This window comes from Lithobates pipiens, unplaced genomic scaffold (genome assembly GCF_037356315.1).
Source record: "Lithobates pipiens isolate NorthernLeopardFrog02 unplaced genomic scaffold, aLitPip1_a1.2 Scaffold_10, whole genome shotgun sequence".
Classification (NCBI taxonomy): Eukaryota; Metazoa; Chordata; class Amphibia; order Anura; family Ranidae; genus Lithobates; species Lithobates pipiens.
Genome location: NW_027507686.1, coordinates 217,262,543 through 217,289,699, shown reverse-complemented (window position 1 = coordinate 217,289,699; position 27,157 = coordinate 217,262,543). Strand labels below are relative to the sequence as shown.

At 40.5% G+C, this 27,157-nt stretch overlaps 1 protein-coding gene across 1 annotated transcript in view; it reads right to left on the bottom strand.

The window, feature by feature from the left end:
* The window catches only part of MYBPC3 (myosin binding protein C3), a 207,008-nt gene that overhangs the window by 90,262 nt on the left and 89,589 nt on the right, over positions 1-27,157 (bottom strand). The window contains exons 10-15 of the mRNA XM_077461101.1: positions 26,885-27,017; positions 25,180-25,182; positions 23,295-23,419; positions 17,830-17,935; positions 3,675-3,841; positions 1,440-1,605 (exon numbers count right to left, since the gene is read on the bottom strand). Coding sequence (XP_077317227.1) covers positions 1,440-1,605; positions 3,675-3,841; positions 17,830-17,935; positions 23,295-23,419; positions 25,180-25,182; positions 26,885-27,017 — 700 coding nt within the window. The remainder of the gene's footprint in view (positions 1-1,439; positions 1,606-3,674; positions 3,842-17,829; positions 17,936-23,294; positions 23,420-25,179; positions 25,183-26,884; positions 27,018-27,157) is intronic.

Here is a 27,157-nt window from a genome sequence, read left to right as displayed (position 1 = left end):
GTCAAAATGTCCGACCGTGTGTACAACGGCTTAGATCTACTAACACCTATATAGTTTATTTACAGTACTTCATAGGGGCTGCATGACTTGTTGCAATTGAATGCAGTGCATAAACAAACCCTTACTTTTCAAAAAGGTTTGGTAAATCTAAGCCCTTGTACACACGGTCGGACATTCCGACAACCAAATCCGTTGGATTTCGTCCGACGGATTTTGTCCGAAACTGTTGCAAACACAGTCGGACAAAGTTGTCAGAAAATCAGATCGTACTTAACGTGGTGACGTTATTTCGTTAGGGACTACGTTCAGGCTAGTAGCCAATAGCTTTGGTCTAGGAATTTGATCTGAGCATGCGTGGCACTTTTTTCCGATTGGAATTCTCTACACATGATCGGACAAAGTCCGATCGGATCATGTTGTTGGAAAATGTTATAGCCCAGCTGGAAAACTTGGTCCGTCGGAAACAGTCCGATGGAGCCCACACACCGTCGGATTATCCGACAACACGGTCCTATCGGACATTGTAAGGCCGCGTACACACGCGCGGACTGTTCGCCCAACCTTGTCCGCTGAACAGTGTTTGGGCGGACAGTCCGCTCGTGTGTGGGGCTTCAGCGGACAGTTTCAGCGGACAGTTGGCCGAACAAGGTCTTACGGAAATTCCGAAAAACTGTCCGCTGAAACAAGGTTTCAGCGGACTGTTCGCTCGTGTGTAGGCTTGTTCGGCCAACTAAGTCTCACGCATGCTCAGAAAGGATTTCCACGTCGGAAGGTTGCATTGCAGTGTATAGGACGTCGTATTTTTCGTCCCGTCGTACGTGCCGTTCACGTCATCGCGCACGGTTTCAGCAAACTGTTCGTCCGTCGTGTGTGGCCATGTCCGTCCATGCTAAGTTTGAGCGGACTGTTCGCTCAAACTGTTGGACGGACAAAGTTGGGCCAACAGTCCGCGCGTGTGTACGCGGCCTCAATCGGAATGTCCGACCGTGTATACAAGGGCTAATAGTGGCCATAAACACTTCGATAAATTGTAAAAAAAAAAAATCATACTATTGGAGTAGAAAACAGCCCATTTAATCAATATGCCACACGGGAATGTGAATCAATATTTAAGATATATACAATCATATGTTGTGATTGTATATTTTCAATTGCATCTCTGTACTAGGCCATCCCATAATCTGTTTGATCAAAATACAATCAGATTCATGACCATAATATATTGGTGCTGTCATTCAATGCAGCATGATCAATCATTTTCTGCCCTAGGCAATCGAATCACACAAAATGATAAAGGTGTTCCTGCCTATCCTTCGAATAATGCAGGGTTTGTGATTCAGATAACTCTGACTCTGTGCATTACAAGCATATTTGATAAATAATAATGAGAATGAGATAGTTGGTTGGACCAATGTTCAGACGATGAGTTTTGATCGAACCTTCCAATGTGGGTGATCTTGATCCTGTCGTTGGCAACCACTTCCTTTCCGTTCTTTACCCATATTCCAGTGACAGTCTCGTCGGACACCTCACACTTGAAGACGGCCTGTTCCTTGGCCTTGACGGTCAGATCAGCCACATCCTGAAGAACCTCCAGCTGCTTTGCTGGAAAGGAGATACAACAGGAGGTTACATAGAATGACACGTCTTCCCATACCACACATCTGATAATACAATGTCAGACCATACAGATTAGGAAAAGTGTTCTGATGGCTTAAGATGATTAATAGAACTTTAATAGCTTACATGTCACAATGTTACTGTGCCCCGAGAGCTTATCCTCATTAGCAGGGGTCTCCCATCTTTTCAAACGAAGGGCCAGTTTAGTGTCCTGCAAGCTTTAGGGGCGGGCTGGATTGAGGTCAGTAAAGGGGATTTTTGGTGTCAGTGGGAGGAATTATACCCCATCATCGATATTTATGGGAAGAATAGTCCCCCATCATTAGTGTCAGTGGCAGGAACTGTTGGTGTTAGAGGAAGAAATAGTGCCTCATATCACTGGAAGGAATAGTGCCACCAAGTGCCAGATAAAGGCTAGCAAAAGACCACACCAGGCCCCCGGGCTGCAGTTTGGTGGATACTACTCTATAGTGTCATCTCCGTGTCACATAACAGCCACTCTCAATCAGGATTCTATGGAACAATAAAGTTCTTCTAGGGGTTCCTTGAGGTGTGGCGGATTTCCCTCTCTGGTGGTACCAGGATAGTTCCATGCCCAATGCATCTTGGCAGAGCTGGCAATATGATGCCAATGATCTTTTAGGCTCTGTTCACGGTTGGGCGATTAGGAATTGTGGGTAGAGTCAACAAAATGATGCCCTTGATTCCAAATTGCAGCAAACTGTCTGGAGTGCTGAGGTTACCTATCCCTGCTCTAAAGGGTGTACTAATAAAAAACTGGCAGAGCTATTCATCCTGTGAAACTGCATGTGAAACTGCACGTAAATCTGTTTCATTCACATGTGGTGTGAATGAGCCCTTAAAGAGAACCTTTATCATATTCTTTCAAGGTAAAGCAACATGTTTACTTGGAAGCATGCCTTCCGGCCCCTGATGATATTTACCTGATAGTTCACCCTCCTGCTCCTACTGATATTTACCTGGTAGCCCACCTGCCAGGATCCGGCTGATATTTACCTGGTATCCCACTCCCCTACCCCTGTTATTATAGGCCACTCTACTACTCCTTCTGATATTTACCTGATAGCCCACTCTCCTGCTGATATTTACCTGTCAGCCACCCTCCAGGTCCTGCTGATATTTATTTGGTAGCCCACCATCTTCTTTATGCTGATAATTACCTGATAGCCCTCCTTCTTTTCCTGCTGATATTTACCTGGTAGCCCACTCTCCTGTTAATATTTACCTGGTAGTTCACTCTCCTACCCCTGTTGACATTTACCTGGTAGCCCACTCTCTGGCCCCTGTTGCTGTTTATCTGATAGCCCACCCTCCTACTCCAGATGATATTTACCTTGTAGCCCACCCTCCTACTCCTGATGATATTTACATGGTAGCCCACTCTCTGGCCTCTGTTGCTATTTATCTGGAAGCCCACTCTCCTACCCCTGTTGATATTTACCTTGTAGCCCACCATCCTACTCCTGATGATATTTACCTGGTAGTCCACTCACTGGCCCCTGTTGCTATTTACCTGGTAGCCCACCCTCCTACTCCTGCTGTTATTTATCTGGTAGCCCACCTTCCAGCTCTTACTGATATTTACCTGGTAGCTCACCCTCTTATCCCTGTTAATATTTGCCTGGTAGGCCACCCTACTACTCTTTCTGATATTTACCTGGTAGCCCACTCTCCTGCTGATATTTAACTTAATTATTTGTACAATAATGTACAATGTATGGTGGGAGGCTGTTTTAAAGTTATTTACAACCAGTAAACCTTCGAATGTCCACGACCTGATCACAAGTTCACTTGAAAATGAATCTGACAAAATCCAATAATAGCAGTTTTGGTGTAGTGTAATTGTACTCTCTACATTACACTGAGTCCCTTTATTTATAGCAAAAACTAGCTACCTGCAAACCATCTTTTGCAGTCTTCCCTGCCATTGGCTCAGGCCCCATTGTTCCTCTATAAATGTATCATCTCCTGCAATATTTACCCACCATCACCGATCCTGACACTCAGCCAGACCCTCAACCACCGACACTAACCTTGCACCATCAACTCAGCCACTGACTCTCCTCCATTGGTCTTGACGGTGTAGTTGCCGCTGTCTTCCAATGTGGTCTCATTAATATAGAGGAAATGCTTCTTTCCATCTTTCTTAAAGCGATATTTAAAGGTTTCTTCTCTGGTCAGCTCCACTCCATCCTTCTCCCTGTAGGAAACATTTATAATATTTTCATCATAAGAAGCAGTGACACCTTCTGCTGAATAAAATGCAATTTCTGCTCATCATCATGAATAATCACCTCCGCCTAAATCCTAGGTTTCAGTTTTAGGAGGCCGAGTTGGACTCTATGCTTGTTTATTAATTCATGTATTTTTGTGCCTAGGGAATGAATAAACTCATACCTGGCTTAGTTAGTACTTTTCTTAGTAAGCATGATTTCCTAATGGTGTCATTTCCATGAGCATTCACAAACAACACTTACTGGCTTACATTTCTCACACATTTTAATATTGAAATGCAGAACTGTATGTATCCCTAGGCTAGATGTCATGGAATGTCAAAAACAGGAGTTATTTTAAGAAATCCAGCATCCTTTATTTCATGCAATTGTCTTTCTTCAGCTCTTTGGATGGAAGTCCTACAATTCCAATTTACAGATGCTGTAAAGATACAATATTATACTATTGCCTGTAGGTGGCACTCTTGTAACTAGAATGTGTTAAAATAGAAGCTCAAATTATATTCATAATTAGCGGTTTTAACACAAGTTCAGAGATGGAATGTACACGTGTTCTTTCTAGAAGTCCTGAATACTAAACAAATCTTTCCAAAAGGGGAGATTAATTAATAAATTTTCATAAGGCCAGACACTCAAGGCATTTGGTATGGCAAGGAAGGTAATTTAAAAAGTAAACTTATTAACGGCTATAGAACACTAAAGCCTTGTTCAGACAGGCATTGGCACCCTTACTGCATGCAGGCTGCCTTTATTTTGGTGTCTGCATCCGGCCTGAGCTGTATGCAGGTAGCCTATAGAAGTGGATGCAAACAGCCATTCTGGAGCGGCTGCACTGCCCCAAATGCACACTGCGTTTAAGGCTGAACAGCCAAATGTCTAATTTTTACATGTGTCCATGCAGCGGCTGCATCTGCATTCACCTACATAGGCTGCCTGCACAAAGCTTGAGAAGGATTCAGGCACCAAAACTGCTTGCAAGCAATACAGGTGCCAATGCCCATTTAAACAAGGCGATATGCCTAGTTTACACTTGCGGTTAAGGGGCAATAAAAACAGGCAGTTAAACCGCATTTTTACTGATCTCAACTGCTCTCCCTAAGCTGCAAAGACAGCCATACTTTGGTATACACATGCCATGTTTACAAAGCACAGCAAAAACTATCCTGTGTCACATTTGGTACTAAATGGGGCGGCGCCATAGCAATACATGTGAGTTTGCCGCCGTTGTGCAGGCTTTTAACAGTTAAAACAGACAGTGATGGGATTAAATAATGCCTCCTCACCGCCTGTCATATGCCCTCTGAAAAGTCCTATTACAGGAAACGCATTTCCGTTCTGACCACATTCCGAAATTAACTAATAAGAACTATGTTAATTGGATTCACGACACATTCCCATACTCCAAATCAAGAGGGGTATCAATTGCATTTCACAGAGATATGTTACATCAAATAGTTCAGAAATATAAAGGGAAGGATGGTAGGTCTTTAGTGGTAAAGGTTAAATTATTTGAGAGGATGGTTACAATTATCAATCTTTACTTACCAAACTATGAACCAATTAAGACAGGGATAAAAATCCTGAGGGAGGCACTGGACAGTGCAGAAGGAACAATAATAATTGGGGGAGACCTGAATTTTATAATGGATATGAAAAGGGACACCACTAATACTAATTCCCAAAGAAAAAATAAACAACTAAAAGAATTTAAAGAACTATTAGATAAACACCAACTGATTGATATATGGAGGGTACAACATCAAAAGGATAAGAACTACACATACTACTCAAATATTCACGACTCTTATCATAGGATAGACTATTTCTTTTTGAATCAAACTGGGCTATTGATGAATCCAACAACAAACATAGGAGGATTTTTATGGTCTGATCATGCACCGATATATCTAGAATTAGAAATAACAGAATATAAAAAAACAAGAGGAAGATGGAGTTTGAATGATAATCTGCTTAAAGAAAAAAAATGTGTGGAGGATATTCAACAAGCGATAAAGGAATTTCAGCTAATCCATGATAAAGATGATACCTCACTCCCCATGCAGTGGGAAACTTTAAAATGTGTGTTAAGGGGACTGTTCATCAAGCACGGTTGTAGGTTAAAAAGGGAAAAAGAACAAAGGAAAACTCAATTGTTGCTGGAAATCGGGAGATTGGAAAGCAAACACAAACAGAATTTGAAGGCAGAGGATAATATACTCTTAAAAGATAAAAGAATTGAGCTGCAAACCGTGCTTGATGAGGAGTCTCTGCGTATAAGGGACAGGAATAGAACACAATGGTACCAACAAGGAAATAAAACGGGGAAATTATTAGCAAAAACACTGAGGGAACAACAGCCCACAACATCTATAGTAAAGATTTTAAAAACAAACGGGGAAATAACATACGACCCAACTGAAATTATAAAAACATTCCAAAACTATTATGATAAATTATATAATATAGAAATTCAACAAGAAAATAAAAAAGAGGAAAGGGCGGAAAAGATTGGAAAATACGTTAACGAAACAGCTTTGCCTAGATTCCCTAGAGAAGTAATTGAGGAAATGGAAGAAGAAATTTCAGGGGAGGAGATACAGCGGGCAATAGCTGAAATGGCCCTGGGAAAGAGCCCAGGACCAGACGGCTATACAGCAAGATTTTATAAAGAATTTCAAGATTTAATTATACCCTTACTCAAAAAAACATATAATTCTATAACTAAAACGCAAACCTTTGTACCACAAAGTACGGAAGCACATATTATACTTATCCCAAAACCAGAAAAAGATCATACTTTAAGTAAAAACTTTCGTCCTATCTCATTAACAAACATTGACATTAGATTATACTCAAAAATTATCTCTAATAGATTAACTTTAAGAATGCCAGAATATATAAACCTAGATCAAACAGGGTTTATAAAGGGGCGAGAAACCAGGGACAACATAATAAAGACATGCACACTGATGGAGCATGCTCAGAGGGCCGCCATCCCAGCCTGTTTACTAACTATAGATGCTGAGAAAGCTTTCGATAGGGTGGGATGGCAGTTCTTAGAGGAGGCACTATTACAGATAGGACTAGGCCCTAGAATGTTAGGCAGGATTATGGCATTATATGCCAATTCAAGGGCCAAAGTTAGAATAAACGGGATGTTTTCAGAGTATATAAAAGTGTCAAACGGGACCCGTCAAGGATGCCCTCTATCCCCGTTATTATACATAATAGTAATGGAACATTTAATTAATGCAATAAGGAATAATAAAGATATACAAGGGATTAAAATTAAGGATAAAGAATATAAGTTGGCAGTATATGCAGACGATCTATTGCTATATATAACAAACCCTATTATAACAATCCCTAATATAATAAAAGAACTGGATAGATTTGGGGAACTGAGCAATTTTAGGGTAAATTACGATAAATCAGAAATGATGAATATTACTCTAAAAGAAGAAATGCAATCACTTTTACAAAAAGATTTCCCTTTCAAATGGCAGAAAGAGGCGATCAAATACCTGGGTACTATGATCCCGAGGGATCTGAAACGGTTACAGGAATTAAATCATAATGTGGTTATACGTAAAGCAATAAAACAACTGCAAAAATATGAAAAAATAACATACTCATGGCTAGGGAGAATAAATATAATAAAAATGGAGCTATTACCAAAAATTTTATATATCTTCCAAACACTACCCATTGTTCCACTTAAGAGGATAATGATAGATTTAAAGAAGGCCATAAATAGTTTTATATGGGCAAAAAAAAACTCCCGAATAAAAAGGGAAACGTTAACTAGAACAAAAGAAAATGGAGGTTTAGCACTACCTGATTTTGTAAAATATATGCAGGCGGCCTCATTGGTTAGAATAATAAACTGGCAACACGATGGTAAAAATAAACAATGGGTTGTTTTGGAAGAAGATATTGCGGGGACACAGCTGAAATTTTTGCCGTGGATAAAACCTGAATTAAGGGAAAAAAATAGGGATCTGCCAATTTTTGTAAGAGCTACCTTAAAAATATGGGATGCTGTGTTAAAAAAAGGCAAGCTATCCTCCAGGACTGGACCCTTGTCTCCATTGATGTCCAACCCAGAATTTAAGCCAGCATTGGAAAGCGTCAGATATTTGAAATGGAACAAGATGGAGAATATAAGATTGGTCCAGATACTGGTGGATGGAAATATGCCTAACCTAACTGATTTTGGATTAGAAGTAAAAAAACACTGGCTACAATATCATCAATTAGAAACATTTGTTGAAACAAATAAAAACCTAATAAATAGACCACTAACTAAATTTGAGCAGATAATATTAAAAGAGCAGAATCATAAGAATAAACTATCTAAAGTATATGTATCGCTGTTACCTACAGGAGATATTAGAGATTTAATAGGAATAAGAAAATGGGAAGAAGAACTAGGAGAAATAATTACAGAAGAGGAATGGAAAAAAATCTTAGGAATAATACATAAAACCTCAACGGCGGTAAAATATCAAGAACGAAACTATAAAGTGACAATGAGATGGTATTGGAGTCCAGTGGCATTAAAAAAAATTAACAAAGGAAATACAGAGAACTGTTGGAGGTGTGGGATAGAAAAAGGGACAATGGAACATATTTGGTTCAGCTGTAAAAAACTAAAAAACTTTTGGTTAAATGTTTTTGAGATATATCAAAAAGTGACTGGAAAAAAATTGGCTCCAGATGTGAAGGTAGCATTATTCTCTCTTACATCAGATACCGTGGATAGTATGAAAAATGGGATAATACAACATATGACAACAGCAGCTAGAACAATAATAGCACGTAAATGGAAAGAAACAGTGAGTCCAACAGTGTGGGAATGGGTATGTGAATTGAACGAAATATGTTACATGGAAAAACAAATAAGAGAAGAAGGATATATAAATAATCAGTTACCAATGGTGTGGAAGCAGTGGGAAGAGTTCAGGCTCTCAAATGGACTGAGGGAATATTTATAATGTAAAAAGGGAGGGAGAGGTAAGAGGAGAGAGAAGGGTAAGGTGGATTTTTTTTTTTTTTTTTTTGTGTGTATGGGGGTATGTTGATGATAATAAAGGTGGTATATATTGAATGGGGTTTATGTATAATGTTGTAAATGTACTAGAATGTATTATGGTTGATTATTTTATTTATTTTTTCTAAAAAATAATAATAAAAAGAAGATTTGAAACAAAATAGAAGCTCAAATTATATTCATAATTAGCGGTTTTAACACAAGTTCAGAGATGGAATGTACACGTGTTCTTTCTAGAAGTCCTGAATACTAAACAAATCTTTCCAAAAGGGGAGATTAATTAATAAATTTTCATAAGGCCAGACACTCAAGGCATTTGGTATGGCAAGGAAGGTAATTTAAAAAGTAAACTTATTAACGGCTATAGAACACTAAAGCCTTGTTCAGACAGGCATTGGCACCCTTACTGCATGCAGGCTGCCTTTATTTTGGTGTCTGCATCCGGCCTGAGCTGTATGCAGGTAGCCTATAGAAGTGGATGCAAACAGCCATTCTGGAGCGGCTGCACTGCCCCAAATGCACACTGCGTTTAAGGCTGAACAGCCAAATGTCTAATTTTTACATGTGTCCATGCAGCGGCTGCATCTGCATTCACCTACATAGGCTGCCTGCACAAAGCTTGAGAAGGATTCAGGCACCAAAACTGCTTGCAAGCAATACAGGTGCCAATGCCCATTTAAACAAGGCGATATGCCTAGTTTACACTTGCGGTTAAGGGGCAATAAAAACAGGCAGTTAAACCGCATTTTTACTGATCTCAACTGCTCTCCCTAAGCTGCAAAGACAGCCATACTTTGGTATACACATGCCATGTTTACAAAGCACAGCAAAAACTATCCTGTGTCACATTTGGTACTAAATGGGGCGGCGCCATAGCAATACATGTGAGTTTGCCGCCGTTGTGCAGGCTTTTAACAGTTAAAACAGACAGTGATGGGATTAAATAATGCCTCCTCACCGCCTGTCATATGCCCTCTGAAAAGTAATCACTATGAGAACCCCATGCAAGGTAGATACATTGGCTGCCCAATTATTTTAATTGGAAATAGACAAAAAGATTGCCAGCTGGTCTTCTTGAGAGTTCTTCATTATTTACTCAGATAGCAAGTAATTGTGCTGCAAGTTTGACTTGCTAAGCTATTGCTAGACTTGCCAGTCTTCACAGATTTGTTGCACAATTGCATTGCATGACTCCAGATTAACTTTCTTTGCAAACATTCCACAAGTCTGCTGCAAGTTTTGGTTCCGTTATGTTGTGCAACAGTCATCCCACCACAGGGGTCACTGTGGCTGAATTCTCATGCTGTAGACTTGCAGAGCTCTTGCTGTAGACTCACCACTGCAACTTTGCTCTTGCTAGAGACTTACCATGCAAATTTGCTACAAATTGGAAATGTGTCAAATAGAACTTGTGCTTCAAGTGCTCTGCAAGTGTACAACTTGCCAGTGAAAATGTGCAGCAAGTTAACAGATTTACAATTCAACACTGCTACAAATTTGTGGCAAGTTATCCTTGCTATCGGTACTGTTGATAAAATTGATATGATGAAAATAGAAGGTAGCCAACACATTTCTGGGGATGAACAATCCCCTTTCATTAGGGCTTGGATTAAAACATGTAAATGTTTCCTATAGGAATATAAATATAAAGACTTCTGTAAATGGACATGTGCTGGTGAAGTTTATGTAAGCTTCTCCAGCACATGTGCATTTTGACCATTTCTATGAAGCTTACCCTGCCCTATCTGACACCTAATGTCTACAGGCCAATCATCTTTAGGAATTGACAGGCAGGCGCACCAATTATACTGCAGGAACAAGTTGTAGATGGACACCCTGAACATCCACCAGGATCCTAGGCTTCTGCCTAGTTTGCCTTGTGGATAATCCAGCTCTGTGTGCAGATGCAAAGAATGCAAAGGGTCATGTGATTTTTCATCAACCGCCAATTGGATTGGGACTTGAGGTTTAATACCAAATGCTACTTTTTTTGAGATCAATAAGAGAAGAAATGTTGACAGAGATGCAACGTGGAAGGCACAGAAAGCCCCAAATATGTTGGCCTACTTGCCTTGTTTTTGCAGAATGGCTGATAAAGTCCAGTGTCTGGTGAAAAAATTGTTTCTTCAACCACCCCTCATATTTATTAACAGCATGCACTACATAGAGCAGCATACATGGAGCTGAATATATGGATCTTCCATTTCAATCTTCTAACTAAGATTTTTTTTTCCACTTTAGTTTTTCTAAGCTCAGAAAATGCTGAGAAAATGGACAGGCCCCATACAGCTGCTTAGGTTTTATATACTTTCTGAGCCTAATGGCGCGTACACACGATCGGAATTTTGGTCGGAAAAAGCTCTGATAGTTTTTCCAACGGAATTCCGCTCAAGCTGTCTTGCATACACACGGTCACACAAAAGATCTCTGCACTTTCGACCGTCAAGAACGCGGTGACGTACAACCCTACGACGAGCCGAGAAAATGAAGTTCAATGCAGCATGCGTAGAATTGTTTCCGAGCATGCGTAGGAATTTTGCGTGTCGGAATTTATACAGACGATTGGAATTTCCGATCGGAACTTTTTCCAACCGAAAAATTGAGAACACGCTCTCAATCTTTTGCTGACCGAAATTCCGCCAGCAAAAGTCCGATCGCATTTTCCGACCAAAAGCTCTCATTGGTCTTTTGCTGGCCGAATTTCCGTTCTTGTGTACGCGACATAACAGATGCTTACCTTTTTTGAGGAGCCACTGTCACCCATGCAGACAAAGTGACAATGGGATTGATTTACTAATGGCAAATAGTTGCTCCAGAGCTTAATAAATTATGTAACGCTCCGCTTTGCAAAGAATACACAATCGCATGCAAGGAAAAAAAAACAGCATTTTTGTTTGCACGTGATTGGATGATGAACGTCAGCGGAGCTTCTGTACATTTACCAAGCTCTGGAGCAACTGCACTTGCAGAGTGCAGTCTATATGCCTTTAGTAAATCCACCCCTAATTCTGTAGAAAGCGCATCCCTCCTCCTCCATCTACTTAGCTTACTTGCGCTCTCCCACAGCTTCTGGCTCCTCTGTGGCTAAGCATGGACATCATCACCAAGGAGCAGGTCACATGACCAAGGGGGTGATGTCACTGCTACCTCTGCGTTTATTATGTTGCCAGATTTCATGAAATAATGCTCAGTAGAGTAAATTATTAGAGCCTAACTTTAGCATTGGATAGAATGTTGGATAGAGTGAAGAAGAGTTAATTTTTCTGTTGAGTTTTTAATTCTGTCTGTGACCCCATTGGTAAAAAGTTTCTTTCAGTTCCTGTCCTTGTTTTTGTTTGTGTAGCTATTGGAGAGATTTATCATCACTTCCTCTCTTTCATGTCCTCTTCTGATAAGAAGTGAGGGGGCATCTCATCAAAATATCCAATAGATAAGGTACATCACCAGCACAATAACATGCCACCAAGCGCTTTTATTTGTTACATTAAAGTGGTTCTAAAAGCATTTTCTGCATTAAGCTAAAAACCTTTTGGGTGCACCTCCTCCCCTCTACTTACCTGAACCTGCTCTCAATCCTGCGATATGCACAAGAGCAGTGTCTCTCGCGGCTCCTTCCTTCTTTTTTGGCTCAAAGACAGCAGTAGGATTTGTCAGTAAGGAGCAGGGTAGAAGTGCACTCTGTGTGTCAATGGACACACAGAGCAGGGCTTGGGAGCGAGCATGCATGAGTGCCTCCACAGCAAGCAGCAAGGGGGAGGGAGGAGCCAGGAGAATCAACAGAGAACCTGCGACAAGGAAGATCTGGGCTGCTCTGTGCAAAACCATTACAGGTAGCAGGTAAGTATACCAGGTTTTATTACATTTAAAAAAAAGTGAGCATTTACAATCACTTTAAAGAGGAAGTAAACCCTGAAGGGGTTTTACTTCCTCTTTTTTACATTGCAAAGTAAAAGCATAATGGCCTAGTATACATCGCATACTAGCCCATTATTTTGCACTTACCTGCAAATGAAGCCCACAATGTCCCTGCTGGAAACCGCATCCATCTTCAGTCCTCTTCCTTCTGGGGCCTCCGGCCCTGTGACTGGCTGGAGTCATGTGACATCACTCGAGCGCATGTGCCCGGTCACAGCACGAGCCCCTTGGGGCACGATTGCACCGTTTCTTTCTTCAGTGCGCACGCCCAATGACAGTGGCGTATGCGCAGATGACAGTGTCACTAATGACATTGGTATGGTAACTACCTCCTAAACCATAGGGATTTAGGAGATATTTCCAGTACCTACAGTGGTGTAACTAGGTTTACAACCACTTTAAGGATTGGGCTGTTTTAGGGCCACAGCAAACCTCTTCAACTGTAACCCAGAAATATTCCAGCTCTTGATGTGACAAAGACTTTTGGCGCACATGTTGGTGTGCTGGCGATGTACCTTCTCCATTGAATTCATTTGCAATGCCCCATCTAAAAATGACAGGCTGGTTGCACTGAATTTGAATTAAACATCGAAAACAGTGCAACCAGCCTCCCTATAGATGAATCAAAATTCATCCAGTTCCTGGCAAAGTGGCCACATTTGGATCCATCTATGGGCAGGCTTAAGTCTGAATCTACGCATTATCTCTCAAATAAAGCCTTGGGTGGCAATAAAAGCTGACTGACGCTTTATTCTTCCCCACGCTATCAAAACTCTTTTAAAATGTTTTGGCTGGAGTTTGGCTTTAAATTTAGCTGACACAGTATCTCATAAGGGGCACACAATGTTCTTATTTGAAGGTCCAGACATGGAAGGATGATGTATTAGTACTCAAGTCCAGTGACACTGGCTGGATGAATGTCTGGCTGAAGGGGGTTCTGGGGGGTCTATCCAAGGTGCCCTTCACAGGGGACTTTGCTGACACAGCAGCACCTATCATTCTAGCGCCTATGATGCCTGGAGACACACTTTGGCAGCTGTGACATGACATAGCTGAGATTGCATCCCTCGCTTTTACAAGTTATGTTTGGGAGCAGTTAGGCCTCCCTGGAGGGTTGCTATTTTAAAGCTGAAACCTATCCCCTGCTGTAATTATAAAGCTGAAAGGTTTGATAAAATGCCAGCACTTCCTCGAAGAGGCGTACGACTCTTTCTCTGGAACGTGATCGGGAGAGTCTCCCAGTGTCATAATTAAGAGATAGGGTGTAAACATGATTAGCAGTTGCAAAGTGGCAGCTTGTCAAGAGGACGTGATGGTTGGAAGCCACAATAGGTCCAATTGCCAAGATGATGATGAGCTTAATTAAAGCAACCCTTTTCTAATGTCAATATTTACAGCCACTGTTGAAGATGAACTAACTAACTTAAACAACGTAAAGTCCAACTCCAGGCCGGAGGAAAAAATAAATCCTTGCAGTGGGACCCCCACACTGCAAGGGTTAAATGCTTGTTATGTCTGGAGGACGGGGGGGGGGGGGGGGGGGTAAAAAGGCTGCATTACTTATCTTATGCCCACTCAAGCAGGCTCCGGCCTGCCTCCCTGAGTCTCCACCTCGTCCAACCAGGGAGCAGGTTGCATTCATTCAGAAAATGCAAAGCATCCTCTGAATGGTGCTGAGCAGCCAACCTCCTGTATTAAGAATGCCGCAGGACACTAAGGGCTGCGGAAACAAGTGGAATCCACGGGAGGAGAGATATCTCAGTGATTTCCTGCTTCCAGGAGGATCAGTCTGGTATGGTATATAGTGTACATAGCTACATTGGTCCGAGCTGGGCCAATGTAACTATGTATAAAATATTCATGCTTGGAATACTTCTTTAATTAATACAATAAAGGCTAATTTTAACTTTTGCCACTACAAAAAGCAAAAATGTGCTTTCATTATTTTTTTGTATAATGCCGCGTACACACGATCAGACTTTCTGGTGGACAATCCGATGGACTTTGCAGCTGAGGTCCGCCAAACTTTCAAACTAATGGATTTGGCCACACACGATCACTCCAAATGTCAGACGGTTTCGAATGTGATGACGTAGAATAAGGAAGTTCATAGCCAGTAGCCAATAGCTGCCCTAGCGTCTGTTTTAGTCCGTCGGACTAGCACAAAGACGACCGGATTGTCCACTATAAGCCGAGTCCGTCGGACAAATTTGAAACCAGTCTTATTTCTAGGACCGCCGGACACACACGAATGAATTGTCCGACGGACTCTGGTCTGCTGGACCAAGTCCGCCGGAAAGTCCGATCGTGTGTACGCGGCATTAGAGCCTGCAACGCGTTGCAACCATGATCAGTGGAGCAATGCTCTATCCCTCCTGCGGACTGTTCTTCCAGCTCAGGTACAGTATGGAGCATCAGTTATGGAGCCAGAGGAAGCATCAGTGGATTATAATTGCCCTGCACTTGTGCTACTTTGAGCACTGAGGCCATTTGCTGGGGTAGCTGATGGGGAGGATTATCATTCATATATCCCTATGATTGAATGATTTGGCTGTACAGAACCCCACATTTCTGTAAGGGGGGAACAGATTAGGGGTGGGCTGCAGAATCTAACCGTGTTTCATGTTACATCCAAAATATGGGTGCAATATGAAACATGGTCAAAAGGATGGACTTGGCTTTTCATTTTTGACTTTTATATATGCCTGGAGTTCAGCTTTAACCACTTCAGCCCTGGAAGGTATTACCCCCTTCCCAACCAGAGCATTTTTTGTGATACATTGAAATTGCCCGACTTCTTCCCTGCAATGTCCTGCGGGCTTCAACAAAATGGTGGTGGGAGACGTCCACTACCGCCAAACGCCTGTTCTCTTGTGTCTGACTAGCTGGAATGCACAGACACATCAGGGGGGAATGCATGTGCCGCTGCTGCTTCAGTGGACTCACAATTAAACAACCCCAGCTCTCCTACAGCTTCTCCATCAACCAGAAGCCCTGTCAAATCACAAGGCTGGATCCTGAAGCCACTGACACCGATAGTTACTCTGCACTGAATATGGAGGTGAGTGACCCTCAGTGTACTGGGTCAATCATTGTACCCTCTCTGATCCTATAGCCCAATATCCAACCATGGGCCAACCCATATTAGATATCACACTGAAATAAATGCTGATTTCATTTGGATCCTTGCTACATTCAGACATGGTCTCATGCATCCAACAGTGCAGAGCAGAAGTGCAAAACCTGGGGGACAGGGTCCACCAAGTGGAGACAAGGATGTGCGAAGTCACATCTTCCTTCAATGAATTTGTGGACTCTCATTCTTCACAAAAAGATGTCATCTCCAAATTCCAATAGAAATTGGCCGACCTTGAAGGTCGCTCCCACCAAAATAATAAAAAAATGTGTGGGATCCCTGAATCCATTTCTTCTCATCAACTTCCTCACTTCACTCGAGGCCTCTTTAACCACTTCAATACAGCGCATTTTCACCCCCTTCCTGCCCAGGCCAATTTTCATCTTTCAGTGTTGCCACCCTTTGAATGACAATTGCGCAGTCATACAACACTGTACACATATGACATTTTGATATTTTTTTCCCCACAAATAGAGCTTTCTTTTGGCGGTATTTGATCTCCTCTGCGGTTTTTATTTTTTGCGCTATAAACAGAAAAGGAGCAACAATTTTGAATATATATATATATATATATATATATATATATATATATATATATTTTACTTTCTGCCATAAAACCTATCCAATAAAAATTTTTTAAAAATCTAATTTCTTCATCAATTTATGTATTCTGCTACATATTTTTGGTAAACAACCTCCCAATAAGTGTATATTGACTGGTTGGTGCAAAAGTTATAGTGTCTACAAACTATGGGATAGATTTATCGACTTTAAAAAAAAAAATTTTTTACTAGTAATGTCGGCGATCATCGCTTTTTAGCGGGACTGCGACATTGCAGCAGACAAATCTGACACTAAGTGACCCTTTTTGGGGACCAGTGACACCAATACAGTGATCATTGCTAAAAAATGCACTTTCACTGTATAAATGACCTCAGCAGGGAAGGGGTTAACATCAGGAGCGATCAAAGGGTTAAGTGTGCTCCTAGGGAGTACTTTCTAACTGTGTGGGGGATGGATGCCCTAGAGGAAACCAGAGATCCACGTTTCTGCTTAGTAGAAACACAAGATCTCCATTTTCCTCCCTCACAGAACGGCGGTCTGCTTTGTTTACATAGCCAGACCGTTGTTCTGTCTTTTCTCTGAATAATCACGGGGGGCAAGCAGCCATCACGGACGCCGGACTCGGTGATTGGCTCCAGCTGTGTGCTCAATCACAGCAGGAGTGGCTCGCCGGCGGCACGTGTGTTAGATAACCCGGAAGTGGCGAATGTGTAGGCATGTTGTTTCGCACAGCCGGGTCGCCCTGCCGCAGTACCCCGACATTTCAGATTCCTGATATGTGTCTGTTGTACCATGTACTTGTGTTAAATAGTGTCCTATTCTCTTTGTATGTTTTACTTGTCTATGTCTTTTCTGAAATACCTGGTGATCATGCCAGTCTCCCTGCTTTTCTATTTCAAACTGACCAATGCTAGGCATGGGAGCACATCCATCCCATCATGGTCAGTTTTCTGGCTATGCTGGGAGAACAGCCTGCCTGTCCTCCAATGGGCAAGACCTGTGTGCTGCTGTTTCTCAACCCCACTTGGAACCCCTTTTGCACCTGTGAACAGAGATTATGTGACCACTTATAAATCTATTTATACTGTATATATATATATATATATATATATATATATATATATATATATATATATATATATATATATACACACACACACACAAATGTTTTGCCTTTCATTTCTACTTTTAACTGAATAGGCTGTTTTACAAGGTAAGGGTCTACATATACCTTAATTGACTGGTCAGCTTGGAATTGTTTCTGCTCTCAATAGTAATCAACTCACCATTTCACCTGTGCACCTTCCTCTGATACTTCACACTCAAATTCCACTCTCTCTCCCACCACCACCACCTGATCTTCCAGTGGTCGCAAGACCGTTACAGGGGGCTCTGAAAGTAAAAATGACAGGTTATAATTCTTACAATTTACAAGCTGCTGTTCAGTTTGTGTATTCCTGAAATTGCTTTATGTCCATTTTAAATAAAGCCCAATTTCAGATGAAATATTTTTGTTTAGTAACAAAGCTGTATTATTTTAATTGCCATTATAGTGGGAAAAAGAGAAGGTCCTTTAACTGCATGCACATTAAATGTTGCCTTGGTTGAATGGTTTAGCTCCTAAACAGACCATTTATAATAGTCTTAAGAAAACCTTAAGCTGGCCATAGACAGTAGTAAGAAGAGCCGGCAACACTGTAATCCTTGAAGTGTCGTTTATTGGTACATCAGAGTGACAATAAAACAAAAAACTGACGCGTTTCAGCAATAGCCTTAGTCGTAGCTATGACTAAGGCTATTGCCGAAACGCATCAGATTTATTGTTGGCTCTTCTTACTACTGTTGCATTGGAGTGTGTTGGGACACATTGAGCCTTGACACCTGTGAGTGGGCCCGGTGTATGGATTGAGTTGTCCCTGCAGAAAGCGCTGTTACTTTTCTTCTTTTCCATGCTGGCCATAGACAGATCGAAATTTAACTAGTTCAGCAGGACTGGACACATTTTTGATCCATCTATGGGTAGACTGGTTGCACCAAAGTCGATCTATCGGCTGACTTCAGTATAACCAGCCCATCTGGTTTTTCTTTCATATAATCAATAATGGTTGGCTATAGCCGGCAGCAGTGATCATTGTTTTCTGATGTCAGGCAGGAGTACTGTTGGAAATCATGGTTCTCCTTACAGCCTTACTGACAGGTACCCCCACTCCAAAAAGTCAAAACAATATTTTAGCTAAAAATACACAAAAAACATTATTAACAGACACAAACATTACATAACTTAGGAGGAGCAGCCCTCGAATGTGGAAAAGGTGCTTATACACCTTAAGCCATTGGGTATATATCCAGACATCTCCAATAAATATTCCTCACCCACCAGATGAACAGGGGGACTGAATGCATGAAGCAATGCCTTCAGGGTGAATGAAGATATCATGTGATGACGAAACACGTCAAGATGGAATGCATGCTGCGTAACGCCTAGTGTAGGTGGAACGCACACTGACACCGAGCGGGCTCTTGTTTCCACCACACAGTATGGATGCCCGTTTTTGTCTAAGTTTTGTACCATTTTTGGGTTTTATGTATGTTAACTTTCCAAGGAGGTTCAATAAACTATTGTTTACAATTCTACGCAATGAGGCGCTTGTTCTTCTCTCATTTTCTCCACTAAACACTGCCACTGGAATGATTGTATACTGGGCAAAGGATACCAGAGAGAGGCTGGTGGACATACCAATTGACTCAAAATACAAAGGACAAAAACTAGAATTCCCCATATCATCCATCCAACAACCTCTACTAAAGCGGAAAATCCTCAGACAATAGCTGATGCTTTTGCAGATTATTACTCCTCACTTCATAATCTTAAGGATGAGCCTAAAACCCCACAACCTGCTAGGGCGGATATAGACAATTTCTTGGCCAAACTTAATTTACCCTCTCTCTCTAAATCTCACCTAAAAACACTGAATACCACAATTTCCTCTGAAGAATTAGACCGTACCATATTTTCTCTTCCTAATGGTAAAGCCCCAGGTCCAGATGGACTTATAAATGCTTACTATAAAATATTCAGACATAATTTGATATCCGACTTACTCCCGTATTTAATAAAGCAATGTCTTCGGGCACTTTCCCAGTGGAAATGCTTAAAGCTTACATCATCACCCTTCCTAAACCAGGAAATTCCCCTGACGTGCCAGCCAACTTCTGTCCTCTGTTAAATGTGGACATTAAACTTTATGCCAAATTATTTTATTATACATTTCTAATATTCTTTTCTGATTCACCTTGTAAATTGTTGCTCTTTTGAGCCCTGCGTGGCACACGACTCTAATGCCCCGTACACAAGATCAGAAATTCCGCCAGCAAAAGTCCGATGGGAGCTTTTGGACGTAAATTCCGACCGTGTGTATGCTCCATTGGACTTTTGCTGGCAGAATTTCCGGCAGCAAAAGATTGAGACCAGGTTCTTTATTTTCCGATCTTCTGTAGCAATTCCGACATGTAAAATTCCTGCGCATGTTCGGAAAAAATTTGATGCATGCCCGAAAGCATTGAACTTCCTTTTCTCAGCTCGTCGTAGTGTTGTACGTCACCGTGTTCTTGATGGTCGAAAGTTCAGAGAACTTTTGTGTGACCGTGTGTATGCAAGCCAAGCTTGAGCAGAATTCTGTCGGAAAAAACATTCAAGATTTTTCCGATGGAAACTCCGCTCGTGTGTACGGGGCATAACTGTTGTTTTCCTGTTTATACACAGTGCTGCACTTTCTGTCATTTACAGATTATGTACCTGCATTATCTCTATGTTAAAATCTGTTACCCGTTTACTATATTTGAGATTTAATATCTCTCAGCTATGATCTTGGTTAAATGAGAGTTCTTTGACCATGAGTGAAAGCTTTAAAAATGTATTGGTATATAGTAAAGTAGGCCTAGACTAATACACACAATATACCTATTTGTACAGGGAAAGGGTAAAAATCATGGATTACATGAAGGAATACAGAGTATATTCCTTAAAACATTAATCTACAAACAGTAGGCCATAAAAGACTTAAAGGGGTTGTAAAGGTAAATGTTTTTTCACCTTAATGCATTCTATGCATTAAGGTGAAAAAACATCTCACAGTGCCTGCGCCCCCCAGCCCCCCCGTTTTACTTACCTCACCCCTCGAAAGTCCCACGCTCATCCCCCGATGTCCTTTCCACCGTTCAGCCTGGCCGCTGATTGGCTGGAGTGGATGGATGGAAAGCAGCGCAGCCATTGGCTCGCACTGCTGTCAATCACATCCACTGATGCGGAGCGCCGGGGGGCGGGGCCGTGTGATATAGCGAGCGGCTATAGCCGCCGGCTGTATCACGGGAGCGCGCCCGCAGATGCTTCTCACCATGCAAGGGAGCTCACATGAACGTGAGAAGCATCTGCGGGAGGAAGCCGAGACAGCCGCCGAGGGACCCCAGAAGAGCAGGTTCGGGGCCACTCTGTGCAAAACGAGCTGCACAGTGGAGGTAAATATAACATGTTTGTTATTTAAAAAAAATAATAATTCACTTTACAATCCCTTTAAGACAAACATATTTAGTTACAAGTACCATGCAGGAATTCCCCATAATTACCAGGCTATGACCCACAAAGGTTCCATTCGGATGACCGCTCTACCAGAGATGTGTGTTTCTCTCCCATTTAGTCTGTGTATATCATTACAGGCTAACAAATACAAATTTATCCAAAGCTACGAATTATCCGAAATAACGAATGTGGCATCTAAACAAATGGAACGGAATTAATAAATAATAAATAATAATAGTAATAAAAAGTTTTTATTATTATTGTTACGTTCCATTCGCATAGATACGGCATTCGTTATTTGAATAGTTAGTAATAGTTAAGTTCTTATTAGTTAGGTATTATTTCAGATTTTCGAATTTTCAGGTTTTCAGATTTTTGAATTTCCGAACTTTTGAATCTCAGAGTTTACGAAAATATGTAAAAATTTGTTAAACGTTTTTTCCTTAATTTGGATATTTACAAATTAATGAATTTGTCAAAATTCATTAAAACAGTTATTTGGAACAAAACTAATTGCACGTGTCTATTTTTTACTTCATTCCACACAAGGTGATTTGGGTTTACACAGAGGGATAGTTATTCTACTGCAGACATCACCTGCGGCTTAAGGACTTTTTCCACAGATTGCTTGTTGTTAAATTTCACTCTGATTGAGCACTTTTTTATTTTATTTTCAGTTGGACTTGAATTTAGTCTCCATTCACACTTGTACGACTCCAATGGTGTTCCGACTTTGGAGTGCAACTAACTTTGATGCAACTTTGTATGGATGCAACTTGGATATGACTTCGGCTTTGACCAGTGATAATGGACAACTGTTACACACAAATTGCTACGCATGCTCGGAAACAATTTGAAGCATACTCAGAAGCATTGAACTTCATTTTCTTGACTCGTCGTAGTGTTGTACGTCACTGCGCTCTTGACGGTCGAAAATTCAGTGAAGTTTTGTGTGTGTGCAAGCTAAGTTTGAGTGGAATTCCGTCAGGAAAAACCATCATAGCTTTTTCAGACGAGAATTCCGATCGTGTGCACACGGTATAACTCCAGCTTATTCAATCAAGCTTTGACAATAAGCCCCCGGTCGATTTGGACTTGTCAAATTGCATGGAAAGTCGCACCCTATTGTTGGCAATGGAACTGTTCCAATCAGTGTGACGCCGACTTTCCGGTGCTGCACCGATTTGAAAAAGAAGTTGCTACACTATTTTTGCAGATTTCAGATACAACTTGCATAGACATGTGTGCATGAAAGCTCCCAAATGTCAGCCAAATCGCACCTGAAGTCACACTGACAGGCTAAAACCTGGAAGCAGATTGGTTTATATACACAGATGCACCAGATTGGACACTCTCCTGTTTTAGGAAATCAAGCCCCATGCATTTTGGCAGAGCTAGCAGATGGAAAAAACATTGAGATGCTCTAATGAGGTAAGGTGGCCTAGTAAATAGCTTAAGATACAATATAACAGCTAAAAAAATATACAAGGAAACATGAGTAGAAATGATTACTAGGTCAGCCAAAAAGCTATATTATTTTATAGGAAAACTACAATAATTTGCATCAACTTTTTTTTTTCTATTTTACTCACTCAACCTAAAGCTAAACAAGAAATAAATGGACACTATAATTTGGACAATATGCCTTACTACAACCGGGCCTCCTGGGAAGAAATGGCGGGGTACAACCCCCTCACTATAGCTATGACTTACATGGAGAAATGGTTTGGTCCAACATGCCACACTACAGCCAAGGCTCTGAAAGAGAAATGTTTTGAACTCATGTTCTTCACTATAGCCTGATCTACTGAAGAGAAATGGTGTGGTTCAAAACTCTACACTACAGCCAAGGAGAAATGGTTTGGACCCACAATCCTCACTACACCCTTGACTCCTGGAGAGAAGTTATTTGGTCCAACACCTTACACTACTGCCTAGACTCTGTAGTAGAAATAGTTTGGACTCACAATCCTCAATACAGCCAGGACTCTAGGTTAAAGCCAAATCTCCTTGTGAGGAACGGCTTTGACCCACGTCCCTGGAGAGAAATAGTTTGGTCCAAGTCTCTACACTACAACTCCCACAAAAATAAAGGCAACAGATGATTCAACTGGTATTTTGGTGAACTAGCCATTAGAAAAAAACTTTTGAAATGTATCTTCCAATGATACAAACCTCTGACAAGCAGTTCAGTAAAGCATTTCTCTTCTCCAATCACACACTGATAAGCAGCATCGTCTGCCAGGGAACAGTTGTTAATGGTCAGGATCCTTTTGTTGCCAATACTCTCAAAGATGTACCTTGACAATGCAAAGAAATGTAGGTGAGTAAATAATTCACTGAGAAGAATGTGGAAAACACAACCTTTGCCTGAATATTTTACAGTGTTCCATAGTAATGTGTGTTCTTTCATTTACTTAAACCCAGTGTCAACCCACCTATTTTGTCAGTCCTCTCTCAACATCTAACTGGTTATACTCTTATTAACCATAGAAACAAATGGTTTTCTTACACTGCATTGTTGAAGGACAAGTCTGACCAACTGTATGTAACTTAGAGCTTACAAAGAGCTTCTTCTCCTTGCTTCCAGCAGCAAAAAAGAGCAGAAGATCAAAAGGAAACAAACGAGCACACCTGTGTGAGCTTGTTGGACATCTCATTCTAAAACCAACAGTCCTTTTGCCTTTTCTTCTAGTAGGCCTTTTATATAGAGCCAAAAGAGAAGACATGGCTCACAAATGGCATTCTATTTTATCCCAAAAAATATTCAACAGGGCTGAGGTCTGGATGTCTCAAGTTCCTCCACACCACTCATTAAACCACATCTTTATAGAGATGGCTTTGTACGCAGGGGCACAGTCATGCTGCAACAGAAAAGGGTCTTCCTTGTTGCCTCAAGTTTGGAAGTGCACAGTTGTCTAATATGTCTTTGTTTGCCTTCAGCATTACCAATACTCTTTAAAGGAAACGCCGAAACGCAAAAACACAGAGGAGGATCCACATACATAGTTTAGGCAATATACCGGAGGCATGTCCAGACAGCTAATGGGGCTTGTATTAAAGTCAACCTATTGCTTTGTCCTACAGCTTACATGACCAGAGCACAGGATCACATTAGGCTGTATAAGGTTGATTTACAATATAGGCAAAAAGACTGTGCACTTTGCAAAGTGCAGTTGCACTCTGCAAGTGCAGTTATTTAGGAGCTTAGTAAATAAGCAGAAGCTCTGCTGACTTCCATCATCCAATCATGTGCAAGCAAAAATGCTGTTTTTTTTTTAATTTCCCTTGCACGTGATTGGGTACTCTTTGCAAAGTGAAACCTTACCTAATTTACTAAGCTCTGGAGAAACTGCACTTGCAGAGGGCAAATGCACTTTGCAAAGTGCACAGTCCATTTTCCTTTAATAAATCAACTCCTATGTGAGAGATAATAAAACCACAATCCTTAGAAGGGAAACAATACTCGATTTGCTAATGAAATAATGACTTGTAAATACATTTTTAAAGTTAATCAGCTATACAGTTATAGATATCAATTTTTCTAGATCTTTCTTAACACCAATAGTGTTACCTGCATATTGTAAAGAGCATCTAAAACCAGTGTTTTGTACATAGAGTAGGGGAGATTTAGAACCCCTGCCAAGTTTTTTATTTTTGTCTGTGCCCATGCTAAGATACAGTGAAGATTGTCATCAAGACAGAAAGCGATAAAAAAGAAAATATAAATATACAGTTGTCACCAGAACAGGGACTGGGTGAAATAATCCAACAGGGACACTTATTTTGGTGTCTGATCTCTAAAATTTAATTTTTACTTATATTGTAATCATTTTTATTAACTCTTGAACAGGAAATAAAGGCAAATCTCTCCATCAAAACATAGGAACCAGAAGCACCAGATAAAACATGTTATAGTACGATCAATACATAATATGAACAATACAATATTTGGGGGGATTAAGGGTTTTATTCGTATTACTGACTTAAATCCAACTTTAAAAATGTTTTTTTACACATCTCACAAATTAAAAAATAAAGAAAAGTTATGAACACTTACTTGCTGAAGATTCCATGTTCACACCCCAGGTCCACAAAAGTTCACGATGACATAGTAGGTAAAAATCATACATGGAAAAAAGAAAATGTAAGTGAAAGCTTGATATAAAAAAAAGACAAAATGCAGAACAAATATGCAACATAACATATTAAGTTATAGTAATATTTGTATATACAAAATGATGCATAATATGAAAGTATCTACACAGGAACAAACATTGCATTCTTATCCACATACTTTATTCACTTATACAATATTTACCAGGCAAATGTTTTGGATATAAGACTTAAGAGGAGGGTCTTTATACAAGGAATAGTGGTCAGACTCAGGACAGAAGACCAAAGATTAGGATGATGTCATATGGGCAAATCTGCTACTAGCGACACAACGCCAGCAGCACCTAGGAGAGCCTTCTACTCATCTCTGTGGAATCACTGGCCCCGGTGAGGAAGCAACATGTTGTTGACCTGGTTAGCGAGGTATGTTTCCATGGACTGTGGCAAGTGGTTTATTAGCCCTCTTGACAATGACGAGTTGCCGTTACCGTCAGGATTGCCCATGTGACATGACGCTTGGGGTTTGGACCTCAAACCAAATGCCAAAATCATTTTTAAATTATCAGATCATTGCTATTTCAGGACTCATTATATTGGGTTCTATATTTTTTTCTGCTAAAAGCAAATAATGATAAAGTGGCATCTTAACAACTTGAGGATGAACAAAAACAAAGATCTGATTATGCCTTATCTGCTGATTTGGTAGGTATGATATGAAGTCATGTTACCTGTTAGAAATATTTATATGACATATTCAAAATAGTGATCTGTGTTGTACACTGTTATGATATATAAATTATGGTATATGTACTATTTAGGGAATAACAGAGTGATTTCAGCTAAAATAATTTGGCTGGAAAATTACCAATTTTGCCATCAGCAAATTTTTGTTAAAGAGGATTCTCTCAGTTTGTCTCACTGAGCTACTTATATAAAATCTATTTTTTTCTTTAACTACAGGGTGTATTTTTGGTAGTTTAGCTTATTTTAAGTAGTATTCTTTGTAATTGTGTTGCTACCTGTTCTTTTGTGGGTATTTGTGTACTGTCGCTTTCAACTCTTTTTCCCTTTCTGTGAACAAAAATGTTAATGAGTTTAATTGGGGGACTTTTTCGGCACAAGAACAAGAACCCTTAAAACCACAACCAAAAAATACATAAAGTTAACCTTTCTTATAGACTCCAATGTATTTTAGCAAAAAAGTGAAAGTTTTAATCTCCCAATTTTTACTATATTTTCATGGAAATAAAACCTCTCAATTTCATTCATCCTTAGTGTCAAATTTGAGTCGCCCCCTACTAAATCTGTAGTGGGAAGGTTTGGCGCGTTGTAAGTCCTTTGAGTGGTAAAAATTGTCTCCTCTGTTTTTTTTTTTCTTTTTTACAATGTAACACTTCCCCCTTTTTTTGGAGTTATAATGTTATATATTTGAAAAAAATTCAACAAAAACATTATGGAACCAAAAAAAAGAGAAATTGGCTTCCTCAGAGATTTCACCAAGAAATCCTTCATTATCTACCTCTGGTTTGATGTATATTGGTATACCCAGGCACCATTACATTACCTTCTACACCACTCACAGGAAAAGCACAAATTCTTCCATTATTCCTGAACATTTTTAGCTATTGGTATAGTGAGTGAAGACTCACCTTCCACTGACACGAATCTCTTGCCCATTCTTCAGCCATTTCACTTCTGCATCAGGATTGGCCACTTCCACAACCAGCTTCATCTTTGATCCCTTATCGACTTGGTAGGCTGGATCTAGTTTCTTCAGGAAAGCTAGTGGGCCAATAAGACAGCTTTGGTCAGCCAACAAAAAGTAATACGTCTGTGCCATGACCCCTTACACAACCTCAGCCATGGTGCAGATGACAGGAATTGTATTTTTTGCTTCGGAAGATGAACTTGTACTAACCCGA